Source organism: Urocitellus parryii, chromosome 11 (assembly GCF_045843805.1).
Source record: "Urocitellus parryii isolate mUroPar1 chromosome 11, mUroPar1.hap1, whole genome shotgun sequence".
Classification (NCBI taxonomy): domain Eukaryota; kingdom Metazoa; phylum Chordata; class Mammalia; order Rodentia; family Sciuridae; genus Urocitellus; species Urocitellus parryii.
In genome coordinates this window covers 25,837,847-25,849,390 of record NC_135541.1, presented here as the reverse complement: position 1 = coordinate 25,849,390, position 11,544 = coordinate 25,837,847, and the positions used below count along the sequence as shown (strand labels likewise).

The 11,544-nt window shown below is 51.5% G+C and overlaps 1 protein-coding gene across 5 annotated transcripts; it reads left to right on the top strand.

Annotated features, from left to right (window-relative positions):
* Positions 1-6,551: 6,551 nt before the first annotated feature.
* Positions 6,552-10,103, top strand: Slfnl1 (schlafen like 1). Of its 5 annotated transcripts, none has more exons than XM_026412921.1 (4): positions 6,552-6,986; positions 8,593-8,937; positions 9,160-9,303; positions 9,981-10,103. In XM_026412921.1, the coding sequence occupies exons 1-4, from the start codon at positions 6,552-6,554 to the stop codon at positions 10,101-10,103; spliced, it is 1,047 nt and encodes a 348-aa protein (XP_026268706.1). The 5 variants fall into 5 exon arrangements, with proteins under 5 accessions (XP_026268706.1, XP_077647602.1, XP_077647601.1 ...); XM_077791476.1 differs by having other exon boundaries at positions 8,398-8,937; XM_077791475.1 differs by having other exon boundaries at positions 8,395-8,937.
* Positions 10,104-11,544: the final 1,441 nt, after the last annotated feature.

Sequence of the window (11,544 nt, the reverse complement as noted above, 5' to 3'; positions counted from 1 at the left end):
AAACCCAAAGACAGCTTAGAGAATTCAAGTAATTGCCCAAACTCCACAGCTAAAAATGGGTACAATACCTCACCTTACATCCAAGGAAGAGTTCAATTTCAAGACTCCCATAGGGGAGGCTAGATGCAGTCTGAAGCCCTCAGACAGGAAACAGCTGCCAGCAGGTGGGGCAAGGCAGGCCTTGCAGAGGCTATAGTCACCAGGATAAACAAGAATTGTTCTCCTTGGTTGCCCAGGTGATGGCTTAGGTACAGGGGATGGACATCAAGGAGAAGGCAGTACTCACCTTGGCTTAGAAGCATGATGCTCCAAGATTGCCAAATCTCTTTGAACAACAATATGATAGGCATAGTTTCCAGGCTCCCTGTGAGGGCCATGCCATTTTGAGGCACTGCACTCAAGAAGCCTATAGTTTAGGATTCTGAGGCCAATTTATTTATAGGTAGGGGACATTTTTACCATAAGAATAGTGCCTTGATAGAATAAATATTGTCCAAGTGGCCATACTACACAAAGCACTGTACAGATTCAGTACAACCCCTATCAAAATGTCAATGATGGAGCTGGGGTTGTAGTTCAGTGGTAGAGCGCTTGCCTAACATGTGTGAGGCACTGGGTTCAATCCTCAGCACCACATAAAAATTTAAAAATATAGGTTTTCTGGCTGTCTACAACTAAAAATAATTTTTTTATATACCAATGACATTTTTTACAGAACTAGAAAAAAAAAAGTCCTGAAATTCATTTGTAAGAATAAGACCCAGAGTAGCCAAACAGTCCTGAGCAAGAAGAGGAATGCTGAAGACATCCCAGTGCATGATCCTGTACCACAGAGCTATAGTAACCAAACCAGCATTGATATTGGCATCAAAGTAGACAAGAAGACCAGTGGAATTGACAAGAGACAAATTCACATACCCACAAAGGTGCCAAAAACATGTTGGAGAAAAGACAACCTTTTCAACAAATGGTGCTGGGAACACTGGATATCCATATGCAGAAGAGTGAAACTAGATTCCTACCTATTGGCACATAAGTCATATCAAAATGGGTCAGACTTAATAAATTAGACTAGGAACACTGAAACTGCTAGAAGAAAACATAGGGTCAATACTCCAACATACTGGCACAGGCACCAATTTCCTTAACCAGACTCCTAATGTGTAAGTAATAAAACCAACAATCAATAAGTGGGATGTCATCAAATTTTCAAACTTCTGCACAGCAAAGGAAATGCATGTGAAGAGAGAGCCTACAAAAGAACTAAACAGACATTTCCTCAAGAAAAGTAACAGATGACCAACAATATATGAAAAAATGTTCACTCTAGCAATCAGGAAAATGCAAATCAAAACCACACTAAGATTTCACCTCATTCCAGTCAAAATAACAATTATCAAGAATACAGATAATAAATGTTCAAATCTCTTTGAACAATATGATAGGCATAGCTTCCAGGGTCCCCAGGATATGAGGGAAAAGGTACACCTGCAAATTAGTACAACCACTCTAGAAAGTAGTATGGAGAGTCCTCAAAAAACTAGGAATGGAACCCACTATATGACCCAGCTGTACTCCCTGGTCTTTAGCCAAAAGAACTAAAATTGGCATACTATAGTGATGCAGCCACATCAATGTTTATAGCAGCACAATTCATAATAGCCAAATTATGGAACCAGCCCAGGGGCCTGTTGATAAATGAATGGATTAAAATTATATATATATATATATATATATATATATATATATATATATATATATATATGGCTGGGGATGTGGCTCAAGTGGTAGCGAGCTCGCCTGGCATGCGTGCGGCTCGGGTTCGATCCTCAGCACCACATACCAACAAAGATGTTGTGTCTGCCGAAAACTAAAAAATAAATATTAAAAATTCTCTCTCTCTCTCTCTCTCTCTCTCTCTCTCTCTCTCTCTCTCTCTCTCCTCTCACTCTCTCTTTAAAAAAATGGTATATATACACAATGGAGTTTTATTCAGCCATAAAGAATGAAATTATGGCATGTCTGGTAAATGGGTAGAAACAGAGAACCTCAAGCTAAATGAAATAAGCCAGACACAGAAAAGAGTCAGATGTTTTCTCTGATAGGCAGAAACTAAAGCAAAATGGGAGAAATCAGATATCATAAAGATGGAGAAGATCAGTGGAAAAGAAGGAGATCAAGAGGGAGGGAGGAGGGACAGGAAAGGAGGGGAAGGAATGTAGAATGAATTTGATAAAATCATACTATGTGCATCTGTAAAAATACCACAGAGAATTCTACCTTTATGTATATCTATGAAATACCAATCAAAAAATTAATAGTTGAGTGAAAGGAAAAAATAAAAATATTGCCTTGAAACAATTGACACTCTGCTTTTATCTGGTTTCCAGGGGAACAGAACTAAAAAAGTGACTAAATGCCAAGTCTGAAGGAAGAGAAGGAACTAACCTCTGGGGTCAGAATTAAATATTATTTAAGAATAGCAGAGCCAAAAATGATTAAAGAAAAAGAAAACCAAATAAAGCCCTCAACTGGTGGAATTGTTTCACCAAGTCAGGCATTCTAATAATGACCAGTCATCCAAAGTAGCTGGGCTGGCCTTGGGCAGGCCCTTGCACACGTGGTGTGGTGCAGGAAAGGCCACTCCATGGAGCCCAGCACTCCACCCACCCACGAAGCAGGAAGACACCATTGACTCATTGCTAAGGAAATCTGGAGGAAGACACCAAGTACTTCAGGAGATAATGGTGTGCAGGGGGCCAGGAGTGCAGCTCAGAGGGAGAGCACTTGCCTAATGTGCTTGAGGCCCTAACTAGTTCCATCCCCAGCACCACAGTGGGGGGAAAAAAGTTAACCCAAGAGCCTAGCCTCTACTAAGGGATGGTCAGGGAAGAACTGGGCATTTTTCTGGAAGCCCTCCCCATCTTTGACTCCTCCTGCCTGCTGGCCAGGTAGACTTCTCTACTTAGCTCCATTGTCTAGACCATTAGTCCTGAGGAGTATCCACAGCACCCCTCGTTGGCATCCTTGTGGAACTTAAATCTTTCTCTGGGATGTGGCACTGGTGAGCCAAGTTGATGCACTGCCCCTGCTCTCACATGGGGTGCCACAACAATTCCTAGAAAGAGCCTGAGCTGGCTTACTCCACCTTACAGCCAGGCACCCCACCCTGCCAGCCCTCAGAGTTTTGCAGCCTCTTTACCCTAACTCACCCCAAATCATTGCATCTGGTTTTGCTCCCACATTCCATGAGGCTTCAAACCTATAGTCCAGGAACAATGACAGCCAGGCATCAGAACTGGGTGCTTAGCCTATAATACCAAAGCCACTGCAGGTGCTCACAGAGGCCAGCAGCCAATAGCAGGATGGACCCTGGGGCAGAGCTCCTTGAGTCTCAGAGAAACCCTATAGGTGACTGGGCCTGGACCCATGAAAGGTGAGGCAGGAATCTATATGCAGTTGGTGGTTTGCTAGAGAGGACTAAGGGCCAAAGCTGGAGCATCACGGGTCCCAAGAGCTCAAAGGCCATGTCCACAGTATTCCTTCCAGAATTTGCTTTTTTAACATTACTGCCTCTTCCACAGGTATCTGAGCTTCCCTGTCCCCCTTCTCCTTGATTAGCGCCCCTGGGCAATTAGCAAAGACTAAATTTGGGAGTTGAGAGGAAGAAAGAAGGCAGATGTCCATCCCCAATTCAGGTTCAGTGATCATGGCTGTGTAGACCGTCACATGGGCACTCCAGAGAAGGTGAAAGGGGAATTCCACTGCATCTCTGTGCTCCATCTTGGGTTCCCAGCTCTCATTCCAAGAGTCTTAAATTCCAGAGCTTTTTTCCTTCAGTGCCAAATGAGGCTTGCCGATAAGATCACAGACATCCAGCAAGAGGATTAAAAGATACTGCTTTCCCAATTCCATCACCGCATGAGTGGCCTGCCAAGCACCTCGACTTCTAAACCATAGCTATGAGCCTGGGATGAGATAAAGAGCCCTGTTCGATTACAATGCATTTCTGTATTTAAAAGACTATTTTTTAAATTGTATTTAGTGATTATAATAAAAGGCAGTTTTTACCCCTACCCCCAAAGGAAGTAAAATGAATGTTCAGCTCATATACGTCTGTTAAAGGCTATGGAAAAATGGGTGACAACGTGGCTTAGAGAGATTGCCAGTGAGGGCGGGAAAGCTTTGACATGCAACTTGGCATGGGAAATCTCATGCCAAGCAGCTGCCTGTGGCAAGGCAGTGAGATCAGGAAGGAGAACACTCCTGGTTGGTTCATGTGTTTCACCCCAGGACTCTTCTGTGGCCAGCTGTCTCTTTTCACACAACCCAACACAACTGGCGATAACCAACCTGAAACAGCTGCAGCCGAGCTGTCCAGTGCTGTGGGAGCACCTCATGGATGACACAGTTGAGAAAGGCTGGAAGAAGGGCTCAGGGATCCCAGGACACCTCAGGCTGTCCCTTCATTACTCTCAGGGCTATGGAGACAGCTGAGGCAGACCTGGCTCCCGGCCTGGGCAAGGACAGTGTAGCTGCCCAGTCTTCTCAGAGCCCCACACTGCCACCATGAAGGGCTGGGGCTTCTTCCCTTCTCCCACACCATCGTCTCTCCTCCAGTTCCCCACTTGAGCTTCTGCCTCCATCCCTAAGGGAAACAAAACTTAACATCTTCAGAATGGCTGCCTGCAAGGAAGGTGCCTTCTCTACACTGTCAAGGAGTCCTTCAGTCAGTCGAAGCATCACCTCTGTCCTCCACGCTCACTCCCCATAACCAGAAGCTTCCAGAAGCAGCATGAGAGAGAATATGTTGAAATACACTTACTTAAGCCCCCACTTGCCAGGAGCAGGTCCCTGCATTTGGAGAGGCTGGGCATGACCCATGTCTTCGTCCCAGTCAAACAACAGGTAACACCCCTGTACATCAAAAGAGACAACAACGCTTGATCTATTTTTCAGGACTCTTCTAGATAGCAAATTTTGTCCCTGGCATAGAGAAGGGCCTGTTGTCAGGGGTGATTCTGGAAGCTACCCTGTGTATTTTGGTCCATCCTGGGAGCAGCTGGGACCCTCTGCCCTCCTTCTCTGTCTCTCTGGCCCTGACCAGTTAGTTTCTGCCCATCTGTGAGGCCCCCAGGAGGCTTGGCACACCTGAGTCTCCTGCGAGGTCCTGGGCCATCTGAAAGCCCAGGGCCCTGGGAGGAACAGTCCACAGGAGGGAATCCTGAGAACAAAAAAGGAAGTAGAGGTTTTAAGCACCAGGACCAAAAGTGGTGGCAACTGGGTGGCCTGCATGGGCATTGGGGCCTAGAAAGGCATTGCAAAGGGAGGAACTGTGTCTTCAGCCCCTGCTTTCTGAAAGCTACCCAGAAGGAGCCCCATGATCAAGCTTATGTGGTTGGTGGGCAGCCATGTCTGCAGGTGTGGGAGAGGCCTTGTCCACAGCTGGCCAAGAAGGCATTGTTGACCCTCATGAGATCACAGAGGCAGTTGTGCAGGCCCCGCCCATTTCCCAGGACCCTGGTTCTCCCTGCCTCCATGCTAAGCTCTAAGTGCCCTGGGAGGTGCTAGTAGGGGTCAGGGGGTTGTGGGAGCTCAGAACTGGCACCTCTCATGTTCCTCCAGGAGCCAGAAGGATATGAAGGACTTAGGCCTCTTTCCTCCTATTCCTGTTTGCCTTGAATGCCCCTGCCCCAGCCGTGGTGGCTCCCAGACCCCACCTGCCTCCAGGATCCAACCTGAAAAGATGCAGGCTGGTGGCACCTACCACACCAGCCAGAGGCTGGCTGTGTGGGGGTGAGTGGAGGGGCTGGTATGTGCACAGGCACAGCTCCTGGGCCTGGGGGCAAGGCACAGGAGCCCAGCTCTAAACCCCATTCTCAGCCTCCTCAAATTATATGTATATATATATGCAAAGGCCATTTTTCTGGGGAGGGAACATAGATTTTGTAAGTGTGCCAAAAAGCATAAGAACCCTCTGACCTCATACTTAACTAACTTCAGAGTCCCTACTGGGTTTGGACCAGGCAGGAAAAAGCAGCCATGGGGCTGCTGGCCAGCCCTGAGTCCTGGGCTAAGTCTTCTCCAAAACACCCTCTTTAAAAGGTTTCTTTGGAGCCTGGAGGCTGTAAAAGTCTTCTGGTTGGCAGAAAACTCCAAGGGTACTTACGAGGCCCCTAGCCTGTGGACTGGGGATGGAAGACAGGACCCCTGGGGTCATCAAGAGGATGTGGTGAGGCTTTTAGGGACCTGAATTCTGGGCCTTCCTGCTCTTTCTTGGGCAAATACCCTCAGTCAGCCTGCAGGCTCTGAGGTCTGGCTCAGTCCTTTCCCACTCTCTTGCCCAGGTGTGTGGCAGACCACTTCTTGGTGGCCCTCTGCCCTCCTTCTCTGTCTCTGTGGCCCTGACCAGTTTCTGCCAGTCTGAGAGGCCCCCAGGAGCCTTGGCACACCTGAGTCCCCTGTGAGGTCCTGGGCCATCTAAGAGCCCAGGGCCCTTGGAGGAGCAGTCAACAGGGAGGAACCTGAATCCCTTCCAAGGAAGACACCCCATGACCCCAAGTAAGAGATCAGCACAAACACAGATGTGGGAGACCTTCATGGAGTCCCAGAGCAAACAGCCCCTGCCAAAGCTCCCCCAAGAAGAGTCCCTGCCCGAAGACACAAGCCCTAGGGCAGTTCCCCACACATACACGCTCTATGTGGGCCACCTGAATCCCCAGTTCTCAGTGCCCGTGCTCGCCTGCCTGCTGCGGGATACCCTGGAGCGACTTGAGTTGCGGATCCCACGGGAGCACATCGAGGTGGTGAGGCGGCCACGGAATGCCTATGCGTTCGTGCGGGTGGCCACCAACAAGGATGTCCTGGCCTCCCTACCCTGGCGCCTGCAGATGGCCATGGAGGAGAAGCTGATCCTCAAAGAGCTGACAGCCCGGGGGAAGGAGCTGGTATTGAGTGAGGCCCGGGAGCCACTAATCTATAGAGAGGTAAGTGGGACCTCCCCAAGGCAGTCCCAAAGACACCCAGAAGGGAGGCCTGGGTGAGAATGGCCTGTAGGGTTGGGGGATGTCTTTGAAAAAATGAGGACAGATCTGCAGACTTGCGGCTGCTCAAGTGACACTGGCCTAAAGCCTGAAGCTCATACTTCCCACTTTCACCCAGAGGGCCACTATCCCTTAGTGGATGGCCAGCCTGAGCTTGTCTGAAGAAAAGCCAAAGTGTGGGGCTTTTTCTTGGGCCCTTTTGCATTCCAGCCTCAGCCTGAGAGGGCCTCAGATACACAGGTCCTGATTTTTCTCCTTGGCCTACCTCACCTGCCCAGTAGACAAACACCAACACCACTCCGTCCTGGCCCTGCCCTCAAGGAGCCCCCACTCATGAGCAGCGCCAGATTCCACCAATCACAAATCTGAGGTGGCTGCCTGAAGACATGGGGCAGTCCTCACTGCTCTCTAGGACAAATTCTCAGGGATCAAGCTGGGACCTGGAGAACTGGAGAGGCACTCAGGACATTCCAGGCAGAAGGACCAGCACTTGCAAAGGGACAGGGCAAGGGTTTGAGTTTGTAGGGAAAGCTGCTTGGTGTCCCTGGACTGATAAGTGAGTCTTCTCTGGGGAGCCACAGGGCTAGTAGGGCAGTGCCTCTCATCGCGGGTGCCAGCCCACGCTTAGCCCCCAGCCCTGGAGAGGCGAAAGCAGCAGGAGCCAGGAACAGGTTTCCAACGGGGGGTGACCATCTGACTTGCCCTAGGGCTAGAGGAGGATGCATGGGAAAAGGAGAGTCAGTGAGGGGCTTCCTGATGAGGCCCAGACTAGGGAAAGAGCCACAAGGACATGACCACTCTCTCAACAGATCAGAAGCCATGGAATGGGCTTGGGAAGGGCAGAGGAGAGCTGGGATTCAGGAGGACTTCCAGGAAGTAGCAGTCAGGTTTCAGGGAGATCATGAAGCCAGTGCAGTCTCTCAGTTCAGAAACATGCAACTTGACGTGGATGGGGACCTCAGGGTACTTAGGAACTCCATCATCAGGCCCTGGGCCTCACAGAACTATCTGCAACCCAAGTGGGAAAAGACTGGCACACAGATGTGCCCACTCCCAGTCCTAGGAAGAAAACTCCCTTCTTACCCACCCAGGCATACCACAGACACCTAGACTTAGAAAGAGGCCAGGAGGGGAAGGGGCAGTGGCTGGTTTAGACCCTTGAAAACCAGCAGGGTGGTCCCACGTTGATGGCAGGAGGGTGAGCGAATTAGGCCATCAGACTAAAGGAGGCATCAGGATGTCCACGGGGGCTGGACCTCAGGCTGTTGGGAGTCTGGCAGTTGGTCTCAAGGCAGGGACTCCTGAATTCCCAAGGATCCATATGTCCCACTCTCGACCCCTACCCCAGCAGGAGGAGGACAGTGGCCCAAGCCGAGGCCCCAGCCCTGGCCCCAGCCCTGGTCCCAGCCCGGGTCTCAGCCATGGCTCCAGTCTCCCCATGCCAACAGGACCTGCAGACTCCTCATCTAGGTGGCACTGCGCCCATCAGTGGCAGATTTCCCAGAACCGGCCCAGCGGCGTGCGCTCTGACAGCGCCATCGTGCACCAGGAGATCCTGGGCCAGGAGCACCTCTTCCAGGGCACTTTCCTGGGCAACGAGACACGAAACATGGAGTTCAAGCGGGGCGGTGGCGAGTACTTGAACCTCGCCTTCAAGCACCACGTGCGGCGCTATGTATGCGCCTTCCTCAACAGTGAAGGAGGCAGCCTGCTAGTGGGCGTGGAGGACAGTGGCCTGGTGCAGGGCATCCGCTGCACCCACCGCGATGAGGACCGAGCGCGCCTGCTGGTGGACTCCATCCTGCAGAGCTTCAAGCCTCAGGTCTTTCCCAGCGCTTACACCCTCACCTTCATCCCTGTCATCAGTGCCTCCACCACCAATGTGCCTCTCAAGGTAAGCGTGCGGGACAGACAGGCTTGTCATCTGTCATGGCCCAGCAGGACAATGGCCTGTGCTACTCGTGGGGGTGGGGAGTGGAGCAGGGGGGTGAGGAAAGGAATCCCTCTAGGAGCCACTGCTCCCTTAAGGAGCCAGGGCCAGGGTGGAGTCCTGGGCAGGACTGGGGCTGCCAGCGTCAGCTGTGGCCTTCACCCAAGCTGCCATTCCCCCACCAAGGTGCTCCGTCTGACTGTGCACACCCCCAAGACCCAAGGGGAGCCCCAGCTGTACGAGACAGACCAGGGGGAGGTGTTCCTACGGCGGGACGGGAGCATCCAGGGGCCACTGTCCGTCAGCGCCATCCAGGACTGGTACAGGCAGGTGAGGAGGCCCAGGCTGCAGTGGGCAGGGCCCAGCCAACCCAGCTCCTCCAGCCTCTCTGAGCAGTCCTATGCAGACCATCTTGTGTCCTCGGGTCCTTGTGTCCTGTGTCAACCCATGAGCACAAAGGAGGGCCATCCCCTATAGTACACTGTCCAGTGGCTAGGGGAGAGGCCCAAGCAGTCTCCTCAAAATCTATGTCCCTCTTTCCATGGTGCCTGACACCCCCACCCACCCAACTTGAGTGGTTGAGGTATTCTGTTGTTGAGAACAACAGGAGAACGGAGAGATGAGAATATTGGAGAGTTACAAGAAAACCCCAAGGACTGTGTAATACATTTGGGGGAGCTCCAGACGGGGGGAGGGGTGTGCTGGACATAGTCCCAAGGGGAGATCTTTTTGCAAGAGGAAACTGCCAGGTGGTGGAAAGGCAGAGGGCAAAGGGGGCTGTCAGTTTGAGGGAAGGATGTGGCTAAGGGGCAGCTGTGCCTATCCTAGCATCTGGGAGGCTGCAGAGGAAGACTCCCTCCCCACATCAGTGCTCTGTAGCCTCTCAAGAGCCCAGGGCTGCCTGGGTCATGGCTCCCCCCCCCCCCCGGGCTATAGTTCGCTCCAGGGTGAGGGTGGACAGCTGGGGCTGACATCAGCTTGGCCATTTGTGCTATGCTGCCCCTCAGAAGTGGACAACAGAGCTGAGCAAGCTGGAGGAGAAGGTGAAGGTGCTGACGGTGGAAAAGGAGCAGCTCCAGCAGCAGCTGAGGCAACAGAGGCCTGTGTCCTGCACCTGCTGTGTCCTGTAAGGGCCCCACGGGCGGCTGCACAATGCCAAGCTGCACAGGGTGAGGCAGAGACTTCTGATCTGGGCTAAGTCCTAGCAACAAAACGCACCTGGGCCAGGCAGGTAGGAAGGAGCTCTGGCTTCCTCCTCCTTCAGCACAGACCCACGTGGCTTCACCAGAGCAGCCTCTGTGTGTAGCCAAGAATGTTCTTGGCAGCACATCCCCAAGCATGGACTTTCAGAAAGAACTTGGCCAGACTCATCCTATGGCTGAGCTGTAAGGAAATGTCCCCTCTCCCTCAATGCTCTTTTAGCCCAAGCTGAGGTCTATGACTCCAGTCAGCTAGACAGTGCCAGAAAGGAACTTGTCATCTTAGGAAGGTCCCCCATAGCCAGTAAGGCATGTCTGGAAACATTTACAAGGCAAACAGGCCATCCTGCAGCCCTCTCCCCTAACTTGCTGGAACTTGAGATTGTTAAAGATCCTTAATCAGTCATGTAACCCTGGGGTAAAAATGGTTATTTCTAGCACACTTTGTCAGCCAGACAGACACTGCTGGGTCATGTGTTCCCTGCTCTATCCACCTCTGTCCAGGAGACACAGCCCACCCTGGGCTCCTACCACACAGGGCTATGAGTGGCAACAGGAGCCCCGTTAGCCTCACAGCTCCATGTTAAAGGCCAGGTGCCTTGGGGCAAAGCACTCACCTCTTTGCTTCAGTTTCTTTGCCTGTAAGAGTAGCAGTGGGCAGGGCAGGGGCATTGTCATCATCAGGAAGTCCCCAGGGTGCTGGCCCTAGCCCAGAGCAGCACCTGCACAGGAAAGGCCTACTCCCATTCTAAGCACCCCCAACCCTGGCTCTGGAGAGGGTTCCTGCTCTTGTTGTTCCTCTACCGTTCCCACTGCCAAGCCAAGACTAAGGCCAGAGCAGCACCTGTACTCAGCCTTGCACGTTCCTCCTGCCCCCTGAACCAGCCATGCCAGCTATGCCCACCAACTCCTTCCACCTGCACTCCCCCAGCCCCACCCCCACTCGCCAGCCACTCACAGCCTGGACCACTCACAACTGCTCTGAGACTTGGTTTCCCACTTATCAGACAGGATACAAGCCTGGCCTTGGCCATCACTCACACTGGTTAGAGACCAAGTGTATCATGTCATGTATGTACCATGACAGGTTACCAAACTCCTAATACCAGAGATGAAAACTTTTGACTCAGTGATGACAGAAGCAAATCAAGTGAAATGAGCCCAAATGTATAGGCAAAGCTTTAACTGGGGCTTCTGCTAAAGGGAAACAGCACTCATCAATGGCCCAGGTTGCTCCCTAAATAAAGGGAAATGCAAGTTTTTATTGATTTGCTGGGATGGGCTAGTCTGATAATTTTCCATTGACCAGGAGCATGGTTCCAAAAGATGTTGAGGATACCACCAGTCACAGTCAACTTGCCTGGGAACCACT

What these genes read in the sequence shown, in the direction of transcription:
- Slfnl1 (XM_026412920.1), top strand. Translation starts at nt 6,552, where the DNA reads ATGACCCCAAGTAAGAGATCAGCACAAACACAGATGTGGGAGACCTTC. An exon ending in AGCCACTAATCTATAGAGAG is followed by an intron (nt 6,987 to 8,391) that starts GTAAGTGGGACC and finishes CCCCTACCCCAG; the next exon opens with CAGGAGGAGGACAGTGGCCC. An exon ending in TCCAGGACTGGTACAGGCAG is followed by an intron (nt 9,304 to 9,980) that starts GTGAGGAGGCCC and finishes GCTGCCCCTCAG; the next exon opens with AAGTGGACAACAGAGCTGAG.